General features: G+C 31.7%; 1 protein-coding gene across 2 annotated transcripts in view; it reads left to right on the top strand.

The window, feature by feature from the left end:
- The first annotated feature begins 1,320 nt into the window (after positions 1-1,320).
- The window catches only part of LOC140440877 (uncharacterized), a 33,291-nt gene continuing 7,722 nt past the window's right edge, over positions 1,321-26,889 (top strand). The window contains exons 1-6 of one of the 2 annotated variants that reach the window (XM_072531239.1): positions 1,321-1,508; positions 8,057-9,274; positions 14,437-14,528; positions 17,395-17,466; positions 21,166-21,237; positions 23,807-24,060. In XM_072531239.1, coding sequence (XP_072387340.1) covers positions 8,097-9,274; positions 14,437-14,528; positions 17,395-17,466; positions 21,166-21,237; positions 23,807-24,060 — 1,668 coding nt within the window. In that variant the 5' untranslated portion in view covers positions 1,321-1,508; positions 8,057-8,096. The remainder of the gene's footprint in view (positions 1,509-8,056; positions 9,275-14,436; positions 14,529-17,394; positions 17,467-21,165; positions 21,238-23,806; positions 24,061-26,889) is intronic. The other variant, XM_072531238.1, reaches the window with a different exon arrangement.

Genomic DNA, 26,889 nt, shown 5'->3' with positions numbered 1-26,889 from the left:
AATTATACTAGTAAGTTTTTCAAAAGAACAAAACTTCTGCAATAATCTACACCCAAAACAGTCTTCTTAAATGCATTTCCCGTGAAGTGTAATCGTTTGTAATGTAAAACATTAAATTCTGCGTTTTATTCATATTTCAAATACTTCATATTGGTTGCCACAACTCCAAATTGACATTTCATGTCATAGGTTTGAAAGATTGATCTCTAAAAATGGAAATTTTACTACAATTGGACGATAGGATATTTGGATCAAAAGATATTGAATTTTTACCGTCCCGCTGATACAAATTTTATTGAACATTGATTTCGCGAGCGTAACTAGCATGCAAAATCGACGGTCGATTCAAGCGTTGTTTCTAAGAGAACGGTTCATGCTACACAAAAAATGCTTATAAACATTTTTGTTTAAAATTATCTCGGCTACATTTTTTATTTGAAACATTTTTTTCTACGATGTACAGATTCGTGGTAAATCGATTTTTTTCCGTTATTACCCCCCTGCGAGGGGGTTTTAGAAGGAAGCCCGGGGGTAAGAGTGGGTGGTTGCATGTTTTTGGTGGTCCCAAAATTAATATTCTCTGTAAAATTCATCTTGTTCTTATAATTTTTAGAGGTCAACTCTAACGTCTGGACTATTAATATATTAAGGTATTTATATTATTCAAATTTATATTTCATTCTTATTAAAACAGTGAAAATATATCTTTAAGAGGTATGGTTTTTGATAAACTACAGATTATAGAAAATAAATTTATGACTTCACGTTCGAGGTCGAATCTCTGACGACTGGATTATAATTCTTTGGTAGAATTCTGATGTCTTAAACATTCAAAGTAAATGTGATTAAAATATCCCACTGAGGCATTAGTACACTGACTAAAGTAGTATTGTAAGATTCCGACATTAAAAAGTTGAGAAGGAAAACATTTGTGATCTAATTTTATTCTTGTAATATTTGAAGAAAATGATTTAGACGGAGAGAAAGTCAGATGAGGAATGTGCTTTTAAAAAGAAAGGTTCTTTTTGTTTCAGTTATAATGGCTATGTTTGACTTATAATTTTAGTTTGTTATTATAATATTCCACAAACTAGATAATCCAATAAATTTTATAGGCCACTGCATTCATCTGTTAGCGAGCTATTGAACTTTGTAAAAATTTTGATTGACCATGGGTAACATAAGTAGAGATCTGTAACGTACGCATTAAATTGCAACTACTTAAACTACTTAATTCACAAATTACACTCATAGATGGAACACCGACTTCGTTATTTTGTTACAAATTTAATCTTAATCTACATATTTATAATTTATAAGTAAATCGCAAAATGCATTTTAGCTTAGTTAGCTTGATAAACTAGATTACTGGATAAACGATGGATAAGGTCTAAAGGTCTTATAGTGAGTAGTCACTAGTCAGTAGTGGTTGGTGGTTGTTCGGAGGTAGTGTAGTGGAAATTGTATGTTTACAACATCGTTTTATAAGCAAATAAGGATACATTAAGGTATTTATATGATTCAAATTTATTTTTTATCCTTATTAATGCAATGAAAATATATCTTTAAGAAGTTTAGTTTTTAAGAAACTACAGATTATAGAAAATAAATATTTATGACCTCATTTTTACTGAATATAACAAAAGTGTTGCATGAAGGACTGAAGACTGAAGGACAGTTCAAATGGGCGATTTGGTTACGGTTATTATACTTTAAAACTAAAACACTCCTTAAGAGATCGACTACATAAACTCAAACCGAGGCCGTCGTTGGCTGCAAATGAAAACTGAAAACCATCATGAAATATATAGTTGGGGGGAAGTAGGAAAGGAGTACGAATGGAGCTAATTTCGATGCCATTGATTTGCAAACTGTCTTTTTTTTTGTTTTTTTTTTGTACTAGTTTAATAAACCGGAACCGTGTCTACGGAGATGAAATTTATATCAATGAATTCTCCTTCACTTACTAATGATTGTGCAATGATTTTTATTCGGTGCAAAGCGTTCTTTTTTATATAATTCCGATTTAAAATATGCCCGATTTTTAAAAGTTACCGCCATTATTTACCATGAAATAACAAGAAATGACAACTTGAAATGATGAAGAAGGGTAATTTTAACCAGTGTTGCCATAGTTATTCAAAATTATGTTTTCTAATGAAAAATAAAAATTTACCTAAAACTTAAAACGAATAAATTATTACCCTTTTAACTGAAAAGTATAGCTTTTTTACAAGGGTCAGTTTAGATTTGGTTACATTACTATTCGTTTATTATCACGTTTTCCTATGAACAATAAAAATTTTGATAAAATTTTATTCTTATTACTGCTTTTTTACCAGCGTTAGGTTAGATTTGGTTACGTTGGTTTAGTTTTAATTTCATGTTTTCTTATGAAATATAAAAATTTTGATTTTTAATTATACAAAATTTTATTCTTATTACTGCTTTTTTACCAGCGTTAGGTTAGATTTGGTTACGTTGGTTTAGTTTTAATTTCATGTTTTCTTATGAAATATAAAAATTTTGATTTTTAATTATAACATTTTATTTATTTATATTACTGCTTTTTTTACCAATGTTAGGTTAGATTTGGTTTTTTGGTTTACATTTTTAATAATAAAATAAGACGATGGTTAACTCGTTTTGCACGTGGTTATTAAGATTGTATCCACCTGTTTTAATTAAGGTAATTTTCATGAAATTTTTAGATCTTTTAAAGGTTAAAACTGGCAACAATGTCAAAAGTACATAAAATTTAACTTCTTGCGCATGGCCGCCATATTGTTTTGAAATATTAAAAATCTTGATTATTTTAAACAATTTTACCCATTTTTTCATAATTTAACAGTAAAAAACAGTGAGATTTAATATGTTTTAGTTACCTATTTTTTATTAAGACATGTATATATACTTTTCTTTGCTTTTTATGTAATTTTTTTTTGATTCATACTACTTTTTTGTTATTTTTTTGTATTTTTGATTATTTGGGCACTTTTACTAGTTTAAAGCAAAGAAAACATTAAAATTTGAGGTTTTTTTTCACTTTTTCGGCTAAGTCCACAAAAAATTTGGCATTTTTGAGGCGTTCCGGCTTACTAAATAATTACCTCCTGTCCAAAAATTTATGAAACATTTTAAAAAAGGGTTGAGTTTACCGAAAGTACAAGCTGATTATATCTGCAAATGTCAAACATGGAACAAAAAATTTTGGTTTAGCAGGGTTTCCATGTTTTTATAATGTATATGCGGTTTGCTTCAAATATAAAAAGATAAAGCTTTAGAAAAGTACATTTTGTTTATATTATGTTATGAATTCTGCAATTTTTGATTTATATAAAACAAGAATAAGTAGATATTTGTTTATTTGGAGATTAATTGTAGTCAATTATTAGACATTTTTTTGGCGAGACATTTTATTTACCGCATCTATGACAAGTTGAAGAGAATCGTGTAATCTCCCACTCAAATTCTTGGCAGCCAAATGCTCTCTGTGAATGACGCAGTGAACACACAAAATTCCAGGTACTGCTTGTTTCAGATGTGCAATAAATCCCCGATGGCGTCCTGTCATTGCTGTTGCACCGTCAGTAGCACAGGTGATCATATTTAATAAGGGAACCTCTTTTTCCTCAAAAAATCTCTTAACCACCTCAAATATGAAAGATCCTTTTGTATCAGTAATCAGACTTCTAACAAACAGCATTTCCTCGGCCATTTCTCCATTGTCGTCAATGAATCGGACATATGACAGCAGCAAAGCTGTGCTCTCAGGGTACTCTCGTCAAGTTGCACAGTAAACTCTCTGCTTTTCAATTTGTTGCAGAGAACATCTTCACCGTCCTCTTCAAGTGATCCATAAGCCGAGACGGCTTCACGGCTTCGTTTGACAAAGAATTTGCACAAATGAGACACAATGGTAGATTCTTATTTCCTGGCAATTCAATGAATCCATATTTCAAATTCTCCGTTGAGTACTGCCGGCACTTTTTTTTTTAGGTGCTGACATTTTGAGAGCAAAACAAAAGAGTAATTAATTACACCTTATTGAGAAGGCAAAGAATAAAAACACTATCTCGCAATTCTCAATAAATAATTATATTGCCACGCGTCGACTTCTCTGTCCGAATTCTAACATTGTGACTAATAATGATTCTAATATTGTGACGCCTCGTGTTCGATAAGATAAGTGGTTATGTCCGAATTGAAAGACAGACTTAACAGTTTCACAAATAAATCACAATATCTTTATTAAAATAACAATTCACTGAACACAATGACTGTCAGTTGAAACAAACAAACTTTATATACCACACTACAAAACTAGGGAATGAAAGAGTCCACATTTGAAGTGACGACAACCGACAAGCGTACTTCTCATCATTCTTATTCCACTTCTCTCTCTTTCTCTTTTGTGCGGATGATCGCACAATACGAAAGCTCGATCAAAGGAGAATGCAGAATTCGTTATAATGTATAATTATTACGATAATGTATAGAATTAAATTGTATTATGATTCATAGCTCTCTGTGACTAAAAAAAAATAGACGAGATGTTTGTGTTATTATTACCTGCATTGGTATACATACATACATCCGATCGAAAGTATTGTATTTTTGTTTTCTTTTCTTATTTTTCTCAATTACCCATTTCTCGTTTTCCGGATGCTAAACGCCCCCCTTATCGCTTTCTCTGTCGCCCCCCATATCGCCCCCTTCGCTCTATAGCCCCCTGAATATCTCAAACCGCCCCCCGGAGGGCGATCGCCCCCAGGTTGGGAATCACTGGAGTAGGGCATAGCGATATCCATATTCGTGAATAATTTTTATTTAACATTTCATTTATTTTCCTTGTAGGTACTCCTGCTGAAATTTTAACACTATTAGAAGGTGAAGGTATTTCAGAACCTGGGAAAAACCCTGAGACAAAATTTAAGCAATAGAATTAAAATTTGTCATCTGTAGTTAAAGGTTTGCAATATATTTGAGTAGGATATTAATTGAATTAATTAATCTTTTGTTTTTATCAATTTATTGAACTTGAATATAATTAATAACTATTTTTTTAAATTAGCTCAAAGTACAATTACATATGTGAGATGAACCCACTTTTGGGTCACTCACAAATGACACGGTCCAAACCCGGAAGACGAATAAACTACAATTACATAGTTCCATATTAGGAAGGACATGAGATGTCCATCGCACTCTACTTTCATGCGGAAGTTGAGGCCAGACTTTGTATCAATATCGTCAGTGTAATTCACATAGTGCGTTACTCCATTTTATAAAATTTTACAGGAGAGTGAAAAAACTAATTTAAATGATTAAACTTGTTACCGATTGGCAATAAATTAGTTTTTACTAGTCAACTCAGATAGAATTTGAATGTTCTATTTTTGGTTTTTAGATGAAATATTGGTTTTGTTGTCCACACGCTGAAAAAATAGTTGGCAAATACCAAAGTGGCTTCTGTAGACAGAAGTCAACAATAGACCAGATATTTGTTCTGCGACAGATCCTCGAAAAAACAAGTGAATATAACATCGACACACATCATCTCTTCATAGACTTTGAAAGCGCATATGACAACATAAACCGAGAATTCTTAATAAAAGCAATGAAAGAATTTAATATACCAACACAACTAATAGAACTGATAAAAGAATCTCTAAAAATAGAAAGTAGAATCCGGATACAAAATGAATTAACGGAAACAATAGATGTGAAAAAGGGACTACGCCAGGGAGACGCTCTATCATGCATCTTGTTCAACATCGTGCTCGAGAAAATACTGAGGGACACAACAGTCAATACACGAGGAACAATTATTAATAAAAGCGTGCAAATACTAGCATTTGCAGATGATGTTGACATAATCGCAAGATCAAGAAGAGAAATGATAGAGGCATACAACCAAATAGAACGAGCTGCACAAAATAGTGGTCTTAAAATCAATCAGACCAAAACAAAATATATGCAGGTAAGAAAAAACGCAGAAATAAGGCAGCCACAAAATATAACAATAGGAGAATACAACATAGAGGAGGTAAAAAACTTTATATACTTGGGATCCCTAGTCACGTCTGATAATAACGTTACGGAGGAAGTGAAGAGGCGAATATTTATTGCAAATAAATGTTACCATGGCTTAATTAGACACCTAAGATCAGATAACGTCGCAAGAAAGACAAAATGCCAAATATATAAAACCCTAATAAGACCGGTACTCACATATGGCTCAGAAACCTGGACACTTACTAAAAGAGAGGAAACGTTGTTAGCCACCTTCGAAAGAAAAATCTTGCGACACATATATAAGGGCACAAAAGAAAACGGAATATGGCGAAGACGATACAACTCTGAACTATACAAAATATACCAGGATCCGGATAATATAACATTCATCAAAATAGGACGGCTGCGTTGGATAGGACATGTAGAAAGAATGGAAGAAGGCGAAATACCAAACAAAATATTCAAACAGATGCCAGTAGGAAAAAGAACAAGAGGAAGACCGAAACTGAGATACTTAGAACAAATAGAAAATGATATAACAACCTTAAAAATAAAAAACTGGGGAAAAAAAGCACGAAACAGATCGGAATGGAGAAGAATCCTAGAACAGGCCAAGACCCAAAAAGGGTTGTCGAGCCAGTGATGATGATGATTGGTTTTGTTTTAAATAAAATTGGAGATACGCTTTTTGCGAATTAATATTTTGAAAGCAAAATGGAAATACGCATTTTTCTGAAAAAAGTTTATTTATTTTTTAATTCAAATAAACAGTAACATAAGGATTACACATCGGTAATTGTAACAGAAAAATGAATGCTTAATAAAATTTTAAAACAGAAAATATAAAATGAAATAAGCAGAAGCATTAATTATAAGGTAACTGATCATAAAATAAATGGTAGTCCTGTTGTTTACTTTACTTCAGTTGTTGCAAATGCTCATATTTTTCTTTCTTAATGGAAATTCTACCTGTGTATAATGCAGGCAAAGAATCAAAATCTAAGCAGATAATCTGACAGGAAAAGTTTTCCGTTCCAATTCAGAATGTCTAATTTTGTAAAAAAATCGGTTGCCTGTAAAGTCGGTTTTACGGGCGAAGATTTTACGTGACAACGTCTTTTTCTCGGTAGAATATTTATTGATATAAATATTATTAAATTGCACAATAGTTGTTTGCAGTTGAAACGCGCTGTTTCTTCTCAATCGACTGAATTACGATTGATTGCAGAGTGATTTAAACTAATAATTTACTTAACACTATCAACATTTGTCAATAGTATGACATAACCTATAAACTCAGTTTCTCAACTTTTGTGTCAATCTAACAATTAATCAATCAATCATAGTTTACGATAATGAAATATTAGTGTACAATTATTTACCTTTATTGTTGTAGTTGTTGTAAATGACGAATCTAAGCACTCCACATTTTCACTGCAGACACAGCTGACGATACTTTAACCACACGTGTGAACTTGTATTATGACGCTTTCTCGGTTTTCCAACGCCAAGAACGCTCGAGAAAGACAGAGACACAAGCACGCATCGATTCAACGCGCCTAATTCTCTAGTGCTGCGCGCGCAGCGGACCGATCATGTTTGAGTGGGAGAGAGACGCAAGGCATTCGCCGGTCCGGCGGGCCTCTCTCTCGTTCGGTGACTCATCGTAACAGAAGTGAGCGGGCGTTACACTTTTTCATGAGTGACTCCGAGCCACAACCTAATTTAAGACGTTGTCACGTCAATATATTTTTGTTTGTATCTTTAATTGCCGTTAGGTCAACTGCCTGTACCTGGGGATCTCCGACTTTTTTCCAGGTCGTATTGACGAAATAAAATTTATATTTACTATATGTAGGGATTTTTTAAACATGCTTTTTTGCATATTATTGCATAGTCAGCAGGTACATTAATTGTGTACTTTCGAATAAATCTTTCTATAATCGCAACCAATAGACGCGTAATTTTTTTTGTAGTTTAACATATATTGACAATATCTATTTTTAAATGTATTTTCTAATATCAAGTTCTATTTCAGATAAGAGTCCACAAGTTGTCACAGACACGTTTTCAACACTATGTCTTGGTTGAAGTATCCCGAGAAACTTTTTTCATCGAATGAAAAAATTAAATACAACATTAAAGAGGGGATACGTTTACCTACAGATAACAATTCTATTGTGAAAAAAGACAATGCTGCAGAGACTAAAAATAATGATCCTAACTGTAGTAAATTGATTATTCACGGAGAAACTTCTAAACAACAACAGTCAAATGCCTCTGGAAGTATACAAACGTCCGAAATGTTGGCAAATGTATCAACGAGCGAGAATAAAAACAATACTGGAACAGATCACAATACTACTTTGACAAAAAGAAAACCTGACAAGACAGAAAACGGGGATACAAACAACAGTGGAACAATAGTTAATGGTAGCGTTCTTTCAGTAAAAGATCCCACAAATCAGTTGGAATCAAAAGAAAATACTTCATCTGATAATAAACCAAAAAATGCTAAGAAACAAAAAAAGCGTAAAAGCAACAGTCAAGCAATGAATAATAGCATTTTTTGCATAAAGGATCCAATAAATCCGTTGGAATCAAAAGAAAACACTTCGTCTGGTGATAAACCCAAGGAGCTAAATTTGCCTACGGATACCAATACTACATTGAAAAAAGAAAAACTCGACAAGAAAGAAAACGGGGAGAAAAATAACAGTCGAAACATAGTTAATGGTAACGTTCTTTCTGTAAAAAATCCAACGAATCGGTTAGAATCAAAAGAAAATACTACATCTGATACTAAACCTAAAGAGGTAAATTTGCCTACAGATAAAAACACGATTCTAAAAGATGGAAAAGCTAGTAAGAAAGAACAAAAAGGTAAAAACAACACTCAAACAATGAATACTACCGTTTCTTGCGTAAAAGATCCAACAAATCAATTGGAATCAAAAGCAAACACTTCGTCTGGTAGTAAACCTAAAGGGGTAACTGCAAAAACAGTAAAGAAAGAAAACGAGGAGAAAAACAACAGTCAAACGATTGACGAAGATGAATCTTGCAGTAATATTAAAACGAAATCAAAGAAAAAGAAGAAAAAGAAGAAAAACAGTTCTCATGAAGCGGCTAAAAATAATTTTTTGCATTTGGATATTGTAGAACAAGTAATTACGAATGTAAAATCTAACAAGGAATTTAAAAGTCTGTTACAAATTGTGTTAAATATAATGTCCAACGAAAATATGGAAAATCGGTAAGAATTACATATATTTTTTTCTAAAACTATTTAAAACATACTTTATTTGAAGTTATATTTTATATATTATAAGTTAATGTCTGTAAGGCTCTGTTTCACGTAATAAGACAATTACCGTTTTCTTAGAAACAACGCTTGAAGCGACCGTCGATTTTGCATGTCAGTTACGTGCACGAAATCAAAGTTCAATAAAACTTGTATCAGTTCGACGGTAAAAATTCGATATCTTTTGATCCAAGTGTCCTATCGACAAAAATTTAGATGCGTTTAAAAGGTAAAGAGTGCATCTTTGGTATACAGTTTTTGCATTTTGTGAATAAACTCGGTTTTTAGAGAGGTGTTAAATAAATGAACGTCGAGCGATTATTGCAATTTTTATGATTTTTACGAGATCAATACAATCTATCTCTTTCATAAATTAGTCACTATGAAGTTTCAATTACTAGAACCTAACCTTTAAAACCCAAGGCATTAAATTTTAGTTTTGAGTTTGGCAACAAATGTGAGGCATTTGAAATATACTTAAAAAACGCTGGATTTAAACTTTCACACAACAAACGATCTAAAACATTTAAAACTTTTTTCAATTACACTAGTACGTTTAAAAAAAAAAAACAGAACTTGTTCAATAAACTTCATCCAAAACAGTCATCTTAAATGGATTTCCCGTGAAGTGTGATCGTTTATAATGTAAAATATTAAATTCTGCATTTTTTATTCATGTTTGATTTTTCTCTTTTTACCATCTGCGTCTTTTGGGACTATACTTGAATCGTTCCATTAAAATCTATGTTCAGTTTGCCATGCGTGTTTATATATTTGAGATTTATCAAATTCTCTATTTTTAATATAAGATTGATGTTTACTTATTCTTACATTTACTGGTCTTGATGTTTCACCTAAATAAAATTTATCGCATTCACAAGGTATTTTATAAATACAATTCTTTGTTCCTTCTTGTTCATTATTAGGTTTAATTTTAGATAAAATAGATCTCAATGTATGTGATGTTTTGAATGTTGTTGAAATATTGAATTTATTTCCTATATTTTTAAGTTTTTCTGATCATCCTTTTATATATGGTATTGTTATTTTCCTCGTATTATTCCTTGTGTATGATGTAGGATCTCGTTCTAAGTTGTTCTGTTTTATGAAGTCGATTGTTGAAAATTCCTTATTTATAAACAATAAGGAATAATCATTTTTTAATAAAACAGATATTAACAAATGTTTTTCATCTAAAAACAAATTTTCGTTAAAACAAGTAATTTTGGCTCTATCGTATAAGGATTTAATGATTCTCTTTTTGATATTGATGTGCTGGTTTGATTTGTAATTTAGATATCGATTGGTTTTCTATACACCTGTGTTTCATATCCAGTATCGTTCTTAGATATTAAAACATCCAGGAAAGGTAGTGTGTTATTATATTCCTTTTCTATCATCATCGTCATCATCATCATCAATGGCGCTACAACTCTTCGTGAGTCTTTGCCGCGTTTACTATTGCCTTCCATGTTTGTCGGTCCTGTGCCAGTAATTCCCATTGTCGCACTCCCATTTTCTCTAGATCTTCTTTGACTGTATCTTTCCACCTTTTTCTAGGCCGCTCTACAGACCTTCTTCCCTTTGGCTTTTCCCAGAACACATTGTTTAAAGGCGATTGTCGTTACTGCGTATCACATACCCTGCCCATCTGAGTCTATTGACCTTTATATATCTAACTAGATTTTCTTTTCCGAATAGGGACTCTAGCTCGTTATTGTATCTGCCCCTCCATTCGTTTGTCACGCTGTCTCTGCAAGGGCCATATATCATTCGAAGAATTTTACGTTCCCACACCAGTTATTTATTTATTTATTTATATTTCCTTTTCTATGGTAAATGTTATTGTATTTTTTTATCGTTTATATCATTCAGGAATGTGTTCAACAACTCTGATCCATGAGGCCATATTGAGAATACATCATCTACATATCTCCACCATACTATGGGTTTTAAATTTTTCTTAGAAATACTATTCGTTTCAAAATCTTCCATAAATATATCGGCTGACTCCATTATAGCTGAATGTATTTATTATTGTTCTAGTTGCCTATCATCAATATCTAATTTTGTCTTGATTATATTCAAACTCTTATCTATTGGTACATTTGTAAATCAACTATTTATATTAAAACTCGCAGGCCCTGGAGATAACAGTGTCGTCAGCGTATCTAAGATTATTTATCAGTTTTTTATTGATTTTTACTTCAACGTCTTTATCTTGCAAAACCGTTTGAAAATTATATCCGATAGGTATTTAATAACAACAGGAATAAAATGTACCACTTGGACACCTCTTTGAATGTAATATTCGTTTGTTGAATCTCCCATCGACTCGTACGACTGCTTTTAATGTAAGGTTTTTATGATAGGTAGATTCCTACTATCAGTGCCTTTGGTTCTTAATATGTTCAAAAGAATTCCAAACTTTAAAGGCTTTACGAACGCCTTTCGTTATCGAGAGAGCTACATCCTGTAAGCTATATTTAGGGTTTTATATTCCGCCGAAACATCGTAGTTATCAATTTTTGCGTTTTTTTTTTTTTAATTTTGATTATTATAGTATCTATGAATTCACTTTATAACAATACTGACTACAGCAATGTGTTTATGCGTAATATCACGTAATATTAACAACAAAAACAAAATACAAAGAACGTACAAAACAGTCGAGGGATTCCCCGGAAAACATAAACGAAAAGGATTGCCGACTGTGGAGATTTTAATTTCATGTGAAAAACAATGTTTACGTTATGTATCGCGTTGCTTGAATTCCTCTGCCGCCGCTCCCGCCTCTGTAATGTGTCGTAAAGTCCTCCTCAAATGTCGTTACCTTTGAACGTTGAACGACCCGATATTGTATCCACTGGGTCTGTGCCATGGGCGCCCATATATCAAAATCCAGGGGGGGGGGCAAGTCAACTCAAATTTTTATTTTGATCCATACAACTTAATAAAAACTAAAATAACCGATTGCAAAAATGCAAAAATATAAACATGATTTACAAACAGTAAAGAAATACCAGAAAAGTAAAAGTAATCTTAAACAAAAAATTATTAACAACATATTTTATGGTATGACTTTATACATACAAATTTTATTATACAAAATTTTTTATGTAGGAATAAAAAAATCAATTTTAAGCAAGGATGTTAAAAAATAGTAATAAAAAAAGCAGGTACTCTGAGATACGAAATGCAACACAAGCAATAGTGTAGTTTAAATAATATGTAAGTAACATAATATCTAAATTGAAAAATTTCTTTTACTAGGAAATTAAAACAAATATTCAAAACTGTACTACGTTGAAAGGGTTAGGGTAGGGTGTACACCCTTCTACTACCATGCTTATGGTAACGCTGGGTGCCAACTTATTTATATTTGACATTAAAAATTTGTACTATGTTGTAAACAATTGAAGAAATTTAATTAAAAATTTATTTGTTATAATTTATTATAAAAAATTAACATTTTTTTTCAGTTATTATTGTATGTATTATAATTTATTGAAACTAATAATTTCCCAATAGAATCTAAAATGGTAAAATGTTAAACCCAACAAAACGTAAAAAGTATACTTGATATTGAAGGCTACTGCTCTGTATCTTGTGAAAATAAAAACTGAAGGTTTCTGGGCTTTTGTCCAAACTCATCTATTACTTTTTTAATAAAATTATTTCGATTGTTTTCTATTTTATTTCTATGAACGCTCATCATACATAGTCCATCTAATTTTTGTTCACTTATAGTGGACCTAATCCAGGTTTTAACCCTTCGAAGAGTTGAAAATGATCTTTCAATCGTGCATGTAGTGGGAGGAAGGCACAGAGAAATTTCTATAGCTTGGGCTATAGCTGGGTAAAATAGCAATGGTCTAGTAGCTCTAACATTGAAATATCTTCTACATCTAAATTGGTTTGATTTTTCCAATAATAGAGCCACAATGATGCCTGTTCTTTTAGATTAGTAATTTTGTATAAATTATTTATGATTTCTATTATTTTGGCGAGGTCTTCTTCAGTTAATTTTATTATGTTTTTGGGATGCAAGTTATACAATAACATACCAGGATTATTGTCTTCTGAAAATCTGACACCAAGATTACTAATTAAGGAATCTAGGTACGGAATAAATAATGACACTCTAAAAAAGTCTTCAGCGGAATTAACCGCATGGTTTGACCGTTGTGTTTGCTTTCTAGGAGCGATTCGTGGTTTTTCAAGGGTAATACTTAGAGATTCGGCATCATTTGTACTCTTTTCAAAAATTGTTTTAAAAGTTGTTTCCGCTTCTTGTCTGTGCTTTGTTATCATATCAAGAAATAACTGTATATGATTTTTAACTGCCAGCATATCTATTGATTTAGTTTGTAAAATGTTTACTATGGGTTCTAAGAAAGAAGAATATTTGGAAATCAAATTTAGGGAAATTATAAAAGTGGAATCAGATGTGGCACATGAAAGCTGCTGTGCTCTTGATCTTGTTGAGCAATTAAATTTGTTATCTGCTATTATTGTTTCTAAAACATTTTTGATTTCTGAATAAAATCCTTTATAAAAAGGTATATAAAAAACCCAGTTGGGCTATGTTAAATTGACAAAACGTTTTCGGAATAAGTATTTCATCATCAGTGTCAAGTTAATACATGGATGTAGCCACTAAATATGGGGGTAAAAACCCTTTAAAAATTACTAAATGAAATTTAGTTTACATTATGTCTAATTTACAATTAAGATGGTAAAGTTACCGTTGGATTGGTAACATGGCGACATATGGCTCTACATTAAGTTGCAAGTCCTGAGACGGTACTTGCCCCCCCTATGGGCGTCCATGGTCTGTGCTAATATTGTTTATTACCTGATAAATGATAAATATGAAAAATTTAACTCCTGTGGAACCATTGAATTTTTGACTTGGTCTTCGATAGTCTATTAATCAATATTAATAGCAGTGTGTTTTATTTTAGAATAATCTTAAAATAATCGAGCGATTATAATTAATAATCTAGTCTTTGTAATTTGTGAGGAATATATTTACTTAGATAAAACAAAATTTTTTTAACATAAGTAGTTTTAGAATAACAATTCATATATTATTTTATTTCTCTTTTTAGCAAAAACAAGATTGATCTGTTTGAGTTCTTTCTCGATAATTATCAATATGCTAATCCAAATTATTTGAAGAAAGTTAAAACTACTCTGACGTGTAAGTACTTTTAATATTAATAAATTATTATGTAATTAAAGTTTAAGTATAAATTAATTTCTAGTCAAGAGTACATGGAGCTCCATTATTATCATGACTAACCCAACTTTCTGAAGTCCTCTTCGACATTCAGTCCCCTTTATTGACAAGCAGTTTCGCAGTCTGTCGCCTCAATTTTCCGCAAGAATTAGTATGAAATGTTTTCTCTGTCTTCAATCAAAACTAGGTCAAAAAGCTTCGTTATCTTAGAAAGAAGACCTACAGTTTACGAATCTGTTAGAAACAAAGGAAATATAACTGGTAAACTATCTTCTTTCTGGAAAATTGAAGCCATCAGTCAAAATAAAAAAATCTCATCATCATCATCCAGCCTTTATGTAGCACGTCCACTGCTGGGCATAGGCCTCCATTAAACTCCTCAATTTTCTGTGATTTTGTGGTCTTTGTTGCCAATTTTTGGTGATACGCCTGATGCCGTCAGCTCAACGTGTAGGTAGTCAGGCCAAGAGTTTGTCTGCTCTTGGCCTCCAATTTGTGATTTTGCTCGTCCATCGTGAGTCATGCATTCTTGCTACATGGCTTGCTCAGATCCATTTTAGTTCCGCTATGTGTATCACAACATCAGCAATTCTCGTTCTTCTTCGCAGATCTTCGTTTCTTATTCAGTCCCGCAACATCACTCCCACCCAGCCAGTGATGCCACATGAAGTCGAAGAGAAATCGTGAGATCGGAAGAAATAAATCTTAAGAAATCGTGAGACTTCGCTACAGTTGAATTTTGAAGGAAATGGGAGTTTTTAAATGATATATAATTATACAAAACTATTTTAAATACGTTATATTGTTATATATTAATTAGTATATAAGTACATATTTAAAAATTAAAGTAGTAGTGTATAAAATTAGTGTAATAAAAAAGGGCCTATTTTAGGGAAACCACCAGTATCAGATATAATTTTAAGAAATTACCTATCTACCTATATACTGCAAGCTATGGATTTATCGATTCAATATTAGGCAATGATTATAAACATTCTTTATGGTTTAAACTTCAATGAAAATTATTAACTTATTTTACCCAAGAATATTAAGTATATTATATTATACATAAATCTAACTTTGTTTTCTAAGGATTTAACATTTTATCGGCACTTGTAGGATTTCAAAGTTATTGAAGATGAAATACAAGTCATTGTTATATAAAATTGCCGATTTGTTTCATATATCAAACACACACTTAAAATCATTTTGGTATCTTGATCCTTTACTACAAAATTCCGGCTATAAACTTCAGTTGTTTATGGACCGATATTTACACTTTCAAAGCAATAAAGAACCTTTTAAGCTTTGTTTATATTATTTTGTGTATATTAATTGGAGTAGTGCAAGCACTTTTAAATAAAAATACAGTCGATTTATGAATATTTCAAGGTGACAATCTAAGAGCACTTTAAAAACGCTGATTTTCTCGTATACATTTTATTAGGTAGGCATTATTCATCTTGAGATTTAGTAACAGCCTAAAAATTTTAAAAATCGTAAGATATAAGACGTCAATCGTGAGATCGTGAGATTTGTCTTCAATTTGTGAGATCTCACAATAAATCGTGAGGAGTGGCATCACTGCACCCAGCATAGATCGTTCCATTCGTCTCTGTGCCACTCTCAATTTCGAAGCCGTAGTCTTGGTTAGAGTCATAGTTTCCACCCCATAGGTCATGACCTATGGGGTGGAATAGTACGCATTGGTCAAATACTTTTCTTTTGAGGCTAATTGGTATGTTGGTCCTAAATGTGTCTCGCAGTTTTCTAAAAGCTGCCCACGCTAAAGTAATTCGTCTTTGGATTTCGCATGTTTGGTTATCTCTGCTGATTCTTATTTCATGACCCAAATACATATATTTCTTCACCAGTTCTACCACTTTGTCTTGAATAGTTAAATGGTTATTGGGGACCATATTTGTCATAAACTTAGTTTTGGTCAAGTTCATTCTGAGGACCACCTTCGAACATGCAAAAAAATTCACCAAAAATTAAATAAATGAACAGTAGTGCTCGCATACAGTTTTTTTTTGTGTTTGGTTTATTAAGTTTTAATGTTAAGTTATCTAGGAGTTTTCATAACATCATAAAAACCTACAAATTGCTTTGTAAGTATGAACCATATTCGTTTTTACTTATATATCGTTTTAATATTCTTATTATTACTTTTTGTAGAGAACTGAGGATGCTTTTAAAAAATAATAATAAAAGAGAAAGGTATCTTAGTAAATCAATGAAGTAGTTAACGTCTTTTATTTGCCAATAATTGACAGATCAAACCTATGCAATTCACCTATTGAATATATTTTAAATTTAACTAACGGTCGTACTCTACAATATAGGTATATTATTTGTAAATAAAACTCCTTTATTGTCTTTATATCTCTATATACTTCGCTAATTGTTTGTTAGCTTCATCAGGAAAAAAGAATTAAGAGTATTTTAACATTTCCATGTTCAAAACAGTACTGTGTCAATATTTTGCGCTAAAATTTGGCGAATCTTCATCTTTTGTGATGTCGAATACCCTAAAATTTTCCCCTGAGACAATTTTGCCATTCTTATCCGGTTGTACCCTTTAGAATACGATAGCGAGTCATAGCAAATACATTATTTGGATAATACAGACATAGAATTAAATTTTTTTAGTAAAAAAATGTATGAATGAATATTTACAACTACGGTGTGTCGTTTGATAGAACGTGTATTGATTGTCAGTGACGTTAGCTTTTACTAAAATATATCTATAAATATTTGTATAAAAAAAATACACATAGTCATGTCTTAGTAAATAATTATAGGTTGATTTATTATTTGGTTTTAGATTGTGAGTCGAAAGAACTAATATCTTCATATTTCGTAGATGAAAATGATGTTGAAGTATATACGGACAGAGGTAAATATTTCTTTTTTCTAAGTAAATTTCCTTTGTTTAGAACGTGTGATATTTTTAGAACCATAATAATATTTATATACTTTTGACACCATACGTCTATAACCTTCATTTTCTAGAAACTCCAGTTGATTAGGGTTCTGTAAAAATAGGTTAAGATAAGGAGGTTATAGGAGCGAGCAGGAGCGATGTTCTGTAGAAATGTCTCCGAAAATTTAGTTCTTAGAGGCTCCAAATACAATTCACTGCGCGCCCCGCAGTGCAACTCTGCGCTGCAACTCGATAATTGCTTCCCAAAACTTGTTATATATTATTGAAATTTATCGAAAATTATTATTGTTTTGAAAATCAGAAAAAATGCCATTATCTGGTGGTCATTTAAAAGGCGGTCGAAGTAAGGGGACACATTGATATAAGTATAATATGAAAAAAAAATTCAAAGGTAATCAGCTTACTGCAAAAAACAATTCTGAATTACTTATTTCCTCGGCAAAATTGGGTAAAATAAAAATTGGAAAATAACTACGAAGCTTGTTGCCCAAGCCAATAGAAGGAGCAAAGAAACATCAAAAGAGGATAAAGTTATGAAAAAAGCTTTGACCGATCATTTATAGCTTTCACTGGACAGTCAGAGCACCCAATATGCACCAGGAATCGCCGATTAGAGGTAAAAATTATAAAGGTGGCTATTTTATTTCATAAAATTACAGTAAAAACACGATCTTCTCGAAATCGCATTTTTCAAAACTGGGAGATGATTTTTTTAAAATCTACTATACCAATCTCAGTAAACCAATTAAAGGGGTCAGTGCAAAAAGTGCTAAGTCACATTTTTATGTTTCTGAGGTATAGGTGTTTGAAAGATTTAATTTAATAAGCTATGCTTATTGTTTAATATTGTATTTCTCATGTATTTAAACTTCTTATTTATTTTTAATATAATGTCATAAATAATATGGAAAATATTCTTACCAAAATCAGATATTTTTCTCTACGATACTTTCGTATGATTCCACAAAATTCACAGATTAAAGTTACACGTGAATCTATTTCATCAACAAACTTGTAAGTTGTGAATCCCCGTGTCAGTAGCAACAAGTTGTTAAGTCCATAGACTTGGATACTTTTTGACACTTAGCAACTTCTTGTACTGAAATTATGATTGATTAAAATTTTAAGATGCGGAATTTTACCCAGTAAAACACTTTTTATTAGAAATCTGACTTCGCCAGCTTATAGTACACATAATTTTATATAGATCTTTTTCTTCTCGTAGCACTACAACCCAGGGTGGGTTTTAGCTGACTACACAACTTGCTTCCATCTTGAACGGTCGTCCATAATAGTTGGGTCAGTGGGTAGTCCCATTGTTCTTAGATCTGACCATATATTGTCTCTCCATCGCATTCGTGGACGTCCTAAGGGCCTTCTTCCTGTGGGGCTTCCTCTCATATTAACTTGGCAAGGCGGTTATTAGGGAGTCTATGGACATGGCCAGCCATCTTAGACGTTGGGATTTAATCTCTTGGACTATATCGCTCGCTCTATACATCTGCTTGACCTCAGCATTTGTTCTCATTCGGTATTGGTTGCTATTAATGTTGTGATAAGGCCCAAAGATTCTTCTGAGGATTTTCCTCTCAAAACATCCAGTTTTCTTCATCCAGTTTCTTTGGTCAGGGTCCACGTCTCACACCCATACATGAGCACCGCTCTAATCACCGTTTTATATATTCTAATCTTTGATGTTTATGTTAGGCTTTTAGATTTAATAGTATTGTGGAGGCTCTACATACATCTGTTTGCCTTTCCTTTAATCTCTTCCGCGATATCGTTATCTGCAGTGATTGTTGCTCCGAGATATTTAAAAATCTTCACTCTTTCAAAGTTATATGGGTCTATTGTAACATTTTGCCCTATTCTATCTCGTCCCTTTTGTCTGTTGATGCACATGTATTTGGTTTTTTCTTCGTTTACCCTTAAACCAGTTTTCTTAGCGTCTACCTCCAATTTATTAAAAGTCTCCTTCACATTGGTGACTGTGTTTCCTACAATGTCAGTGTCATCTGCGTATGCTAGTAGTAATTGTGGTCCATTTACTGTCAGTATTCTGTTTTAAGTTGTGCTGCTCTTACTACTTTCTCCAGAATGATATTAAAGAGGAGAGGTGACAGCATATCTCCTTGTTTCAAGCTACTGCTTATTTCGAAAGATTCTGAGAGTTTGTTACCTATCCGTATTCTGGATCTACAGCTATTCACACATAACTTAACAAGCTGGATATGTTTTTTTGGAACTGAAAGTACTGCCATTGCATTCCACATCTGATTCCTTTTAATGCTGTCGTACGCTTGCCGGAAATTTATGAAGAGATTATGGATAGTTCTATTGAATTCTCATCCTTTTTCAAGCAGCTGTCTTAGAGTAAAGATCTGATCTATGGTCGATCTATGTTTTCTGAAGCCGGCTTGGTATTCCCCCATGAAATTTTCTACAAATGGTGTCAGCCTACTTAATAGGATGTTCGATAAGATTTTATATGCCGTATTAAGTAGGGAGATGCCTCTATAATTAGAGCACTCGGTTTTGTCTCCCTTTTTATGGATGGGGATTATTACACGTTCTTGCCATTTTGTTGGTTTTCTCTTCGTTCCAAGTGTTATTAGTTTGTGTATTTGTCTATGTAGAGTTTCTCCTCCATACTTAAGGAATTCAACCAGTATACTGTCAGAGCCTGGAGCTTTTCCGTTCTTCAATTTGTTAATTGCTTGCAATGTTTCATCAATTTTGGGGCCCTCTACCGGTAGGTACACCCCAAAATATATATTTTCTCCATGTTTTTCCTGTTCTTCCTCTTGATGTATGTTTAGTGAAGTCTTGAATTTTATATAGATGTCGCTACTTAACTCAATTCTAGAAAAATAGGGACTTAGCTACTTTTTGCACTGACCCCTTCAATTGTTTTTGGATACTTTATCTACTTATACGAGTACTAAATAAACCTCTAAAAAGTTTAAAAAAAAACAACCCTACCTTTTTAGTACAGAGATAAATTCTCCCCCAAAACAAGCACTTTTTCGAACTTTTTATAAAATCGCATATAAAGGCCTTAAAAATATAAAACAAATAACTTTTTAAAGATTTATTATTATAAGTGTAACTAAGTGTCAAAAATTTTTTTTTTTATTTTACTTCAAATCCAAGGATTTGAGGTATAATAAAAAAATAGAGATCCTTGAGGTATGAGATCCAATGAATAGAAAAAATTATGACCATAAATATAATAGCTTTTTTTGTTTAATATTTAAAAAATGTATTTTTTTCCAATTTAGAAAGTAAAAGTACCCTTAAGTTAAAGTTTATTTCATGTAATCGAATGAACTATCTTACAATAAAGCCGTCCCAGGAACGCATCTCAAAAATATTAACAATATCGTGTTAAAGTCATCTACTTTAAAATGTAAAATATGTCTGAATAATCAATATGAATGAGTCAGATAAGATTAAATTATTAGAAGAATTTTTTTACTAAGTATCAAAAACAAAATTTCTTTAATTTATTAATGTTTTGTATTTTGACAATAATTTACGAGCTGGAAATCGGAACATAAAAAGATAAAAATAAGCTTATTTTTAAGTAAAATTGTAAAATTCTAATTGTATAAAATAATAACTATATGATTATTTATTATTTGGTTTTAGATCGTAAGTCACGAGTACCAATAGCTTTATATTTCATGAATGAAAGCGATTCTGAAATAGATAGTGACACAGGTAATTTTTTTTTTCAAAACGTATTATTTTATTTAAAACGTATTATATTTTTAGAACCATAAAATTTTTTATACAGGGTGGTGAATTGTTAAAGGGGGCATAGTAAAATGGAAAATTCTAAATTGTTGAATTCCTGCTTCCCTAATTATTTTACACCAAAAGTCATGGGAAACTATTTGTAGAGGACTGAAATCCTTATCGAAAAGAAATGTTAGAATTGTTCTACGAATTAAACGTATTCCAAAATTTTGCAAAAATATAATTCATATTTCAAGCCACCAATTCACAATACAAGAATGTGTATGACGTGTTGCGTTTGGTCATATTGATGTTTCTGATATTTGGCCAACATTTTTATTTTGTGATTTATTTTTTAAAAAACAATAGAGTTGATTAAAAAATGTATTCAGTTGAGGAGAAAGTAGCAATAATAAAAATGTTTTATTCAGAATAAGTTCTCGGATCATTGCAGACCAGTTTAATATTCATAATTCCATGGTTTTAAAAATTTTAAAAGGGAATAAATTTCGTTCATATTTCGTTTCAATGTCATCAAGAGCTAAGAGGAGATGCTGAGAGACCAGCGGAATTTTGTTATACAATTTTAGAGAGGACTAATGCAGACAGAAAATTTTTAAAAAATATTTTGTTTAGTGATGAATGTACATTTACATTAAATAATGAACTAAATGTTCAAAATTATAGGATTTGGTCGACAAGAAAGTCTGACAATATTATTGAAAGTCATAATAAATATCGTCGATAAATAAATGTCTGGTTAGGAATATTTAGACACAATATTGTTGGACCATTTTTCTGTGGGAAAAATTTTAATTTAAAAAGTTTTTAGACTTGCTACAAGAAGAGATTTTACCGAGACATGCAGAAATAGCTCCAGATGAAGAAAAAATTTGTCCTGCGCATAATAACTGGGAGGTTAAGCAATTCCTTCAAAAGTGTTTGATTGGACCTAACTATAACATTAAGTGGCTTCCAAGATCGGAAGATCTAGCTCCAAACGATTATTATATCTGGGAACATCAAAATCTAAAATCTATTCTGACCAAAAATTTACAGATATTAAAGCACTAAAAAATGCAAATCATTAAATAGTATTCAAAAATAACGCTACGCGTTCTTACTAATGTTAAACGAGAGTTTTACAATCGATTAAAACACTGTTTAGTACAAAATATTGAGTTTTTGAACATTTGTTATAGTTTTATGTTTAAAAATTATCATAAATTATTTTTAGGAATAAGGGATCACAGTAAAACTATATTCAAATTCTTTGAAACCTGGAATTGAATTGGAGTGTATTAGAATATCTTACTTTAAATAAAGATCTGGACTATTGAAGAACTATTGCATGAAAACAAAACTATTACGATTTTCCGTCAACGGAGCACATTTCATTAACTTTATTGCTTTGTAAACAATAAATTATATTGTAGATTAAATGTGTTGGAGGTATCTTTTACATGACAAGATCAATTTCAAAGTAACTTATACACAGATCGAGATTATGAATATACGTGACGTCAAAAAACAGTTATTGTTAGTCTTATGTTATTGTTATCTTTGGCAACAAATTTACCTAATTTTTTAATTATTTCAAGATTTGCATGGCAAAATATATTGAATAGTTATTCACTAGTATTACAATGACGTAACATCTTTGTGATTTAACGACTTAAAATCCAAGTAATCTGGACGATTTACCCTTTTAATTGTCTTTATTAATTATATACAGTACGTTAAGTTTTGGATTTGATATTTGAAACTACATAAAGCGTTAAAATCGGTAACATTGCCTCGTACGAATCTCGGTAATTTCTCCGATCCCCTCCGACATCCAGATTCCTAGACAGAAAATGAGAAAACCATTTTGTAACACATAACAATGCATGGGTTATGCATCTCCGTCCGTCGATTTTTGTTTTCCTTACATATACCCGGTTCATTTCTTATAACATAAACTGGATAAAAATATACTGACCTATATAAGGCGGTGCATTTGTATCGGTTGTATGTGAATAATTTTTTCAGGTTGAATTAAAAATAAAAGCGTATTTCTTTAAAAAAATAAAACAAAAAATATACTCTTATTGAAAATAAAAAATAATTCCTAATAAAATAAGAAATAATTCTTTATGCCCTACAGAAATGATTCAAATATTTTTAAATTATATATATATATATATATATATATATATATATATATATATATATATATATATATATATATATATATATAATTTAAAACTTAACCTACTGTAGAAATATCAAATACAATATTAAATCCACAAACCTAAATATAAATAAGCTCTTAACCCGCTTACCTTCAATGTTGTTAGATGTAGAATAATACGTCTAGAGAAGTTGACGTGGCTTTTACCCTAGGAATAATTTTCAATTTTAAAAATCGTCTGCTAAAAAGGGTGGTATTTTTCGAGCTTTGGCCGAAATGAGAAACACTAATTACATATTATTTTGATTTTTACAAAGTTTAAACTTTAGGTACTACCAAAACTAATAATATACTTCATGTAAGAAAATGTCGTTTTAGATTTTTTTGTTTACTATAATGACGTTTTAAAATCAAGGAAATTAAAAGGAGTAATTTCCAAAAATAATGTTAAACGAGAAGCAGCTATTAAGTTTACTCGTAATCGTGATAAATATACAGAAAAAGAAGGTGTCATGCTGGCTCAACTTAAGCATCCCAACATAATAGAGTTATTGGGTTATGAACCAAACCGGAAACTAATTATATTAGAATATATGAACTTGTTTGATTTAGAAGAAGGCCTGAAGAATAAGGTATGTATGTTTATTTTTTTTCTACGATGTGTATTGACGAAGTGTGCGTTTTTTTCTCAACCCTTTTCTATATTAGGTTTGGAAATGTTATAATAAGTCGAATACTATGCTATCGCAGATCATCAATGTATAGAGCCCTTGGTGTTGTTTGGCTGTAGCTTAGTGCATGAGAGTGAATCTCTTAGCATCCTTCAACTGACGTCTTGTATAAGGTATTGCACAGAGTTCCAGTAGTAAAGGTGCCCCGAACATTTTCGTGTTTGATCATTTTATATCTATTTTATACCTACTCTACTGCAGCGTTTCTCAACCTTTTACCATTTGCGACCCAATTTTCCATAATTATTTTTACTGCGCCCCCTCTCGTACAATAACAATATATCTATGCAATAATAATATACCTTGAGTATTTTGACAAAAAACTTTGAAAAAAAAAATAGTAAAATCTTACTGTAATTACCATATTACCAAGAATAAATAAATTTATTGATATGAGCAACACATATCAATAACCTATCGCCTTTCTTCGCGAGAAGTACCGATATTTTGAATATTCTCGATCGTCTGTCTGCGTGCATTTCCTCTCCTCACTACTCAGATCTGACCGAGATCAGTATAAGGTCGTGGCATATTATCGTGCACGTTGCGTTTCCAGCACATAGCGTTTACTTTCCGAAAAATATAATTTAAATGGTTTTAAATATGAACAACGCACACTGTCCGAAACATAGCGTTTCAGACACTTAACGTTTCCGTTCAGTATATTCGCAAACAATATTTTACTGATGCCGACGGCTACGTAACGAGTCGTAACCGGTTGGTAAGGATAATGTGAATTAGATGTCCGTCGTTTTTCCCCAGTTGTTTATTTAGGTGTTTGTTTGATTTTGATACAGAGTATTTAAAAAAATAATTTTCGAGGCTATTTTGTCATTTATGCATGTGTTTTTATTGCTTTGTGACAATTAATCACGGAAGTGATAACCAATTAGGACTTTTGTACGGAAGTGATACCTCTTCTTTTTTAAAATATTTTTTGATTTGATATGTATGGCTTCGTTAAATGTAGTATTTTGTTTTTTAACTGAAGGTGAAATTAAATTTAAAACATATTTAAACTGAATTCTATTCATTCTAAAATATCCATAATATTTTTCATCGTCATCAATTAATTCTCTGGATAAAGTCCAGTATTCGCATTCCTTCTTCCTTTCTCTTAGCATTGGATGTACTTCAAACCTTCTTTTTAACACAGTTTTTCATTCTTCATCGTTAAAAAGAAGAGCAATTGCACATAATTTTGTCGAGAAAAGCGAGATCATATCTTCACCGAACCAAACTGAAACGTTCTATGTATGAAAATGTGAACGCGCAGCCCAATTGCTGGAGTGAAAACGCTACTACGTACAGGAAACTATACGTGCACTATAATATGCCGCGACCTGTCGAGTCAGTTTAGTCAGTCCTTCTGCACCTATTAAATTGATTGTGAACGTGTATGTTCTAGTTTGCGTGCTAATTGCAGTTAACGGTACTATAAGATATTCCAAGCAGTAGGTAAATATAAATTTATACAAAATCATGGATAAATTTTTAACTGGGCTAAGCGAGCATTAGATACCAGTGAAGCATCAACAATCGCACAGGCGAGAGTGGTTCCAAAAATAAAACCAAGCAAATATTCTCAAAAATACTTAAATTTTGGGTTTACTTTTAATGAAGTAAATGAAGAAGAAAGGCTTCTATGTATTATTTGCTCAAAGATTTTAGCGGCCGACTTTATGAAACCTGATTAACTTAAAAGACATTTGGAAACGCTTCATAATGAGTATATTAACAAACCCCGAGAATTCTTCGAGTTAAAATTAAAGTCACATGAAAAGCAAAAATCATGTAAAAACAACTTTGAATGTGAATGAAAAAGCCTTACTTGCCTCTTATAAAGTCTCATATCAAATAGCCAGATGTAAAAAACCTCACACTATTTTGCCAGCTGCAATTCAAATTGTAGAAACTATGTTTCTCCAAAAAAGTCTACACCTCCATCAAATGATACTGTTGCCCGTCGAATTGGTGATATAACTGAAGATGTACAGGATCAGCTACTCGGTAAGTTGCGCGACAAGCTGTTTTCGATTCATCTTGATGAGGCAACAGATAGCAATAAAGATGCTCATTTTATTGCATACGTTAGATTTTGTGACTGGCATCAGTGGTAGAAGAACTACTTTTCTGCAAACCAATAGAATTGAAAGCAACATCGCTCGCATTGTTTGCTATCTTAAATGATCATATAAACGAAGCAAAAATGGAGTGGAAGAATTGCGTCGGAATATGCACCGATGGTGCTCGTGCAATGTCCGAAAAATATCAAAGTCTACAAGCGCTTGTAAAACAAAAGTTTCCAATCCTGTTTTTGAATTAAAACATGAAATCGCCATTTTTCTAGAAGAAGAAAATATACCGCTAGCCAAGAAGTTTTGCGATTGTTTATTTTTGATGAAATTGAGCTACTTGGTTGACATATGAGAGAAACTAAATATTTTGAACCTTCAGTTTCAAGGAGCCAATACACATATATTGGGTACGAGTGATAAAGTTAATGCTTTTTGTAGAAAATTGGAATTGTAGAGCAGAAATTAAAAGCAAAAAAACCTAGAAATTTTTTTCAAATTTGGATGTGAATATATTAAAACTTACAAGGTTAAAGAACAATACGTGAAAGTTGTGTGTGTGTGTAGATAGTGGATGGCATTAGAACTTGTCTATTTGCCACAGAATATTTGTATTTTTTTTTTATTATTATTATTAAGGATAGGATAGGGATAA

The sequence above is a fragment of the Diabrotica undecimpunctata genome, chromosome 5 (assembly GCF_040954645.1).
Source record: "Diabrotica undecimpunctata isolate CICGRU chromosome 5, icDiaUnde3, whole genome shotgun sequence".
Classification (NCBI taxonomy): domain Eukaryota; kingdom Metazoa; phylum Arthropoda; class Insecta; order Coleoptera; family Chrysomelidae; genus Diabrotica; species Diabrotica undecimpunctata.
This window is presented reverse-complemented; position numbering and strand designations above follow the sequence as displayed.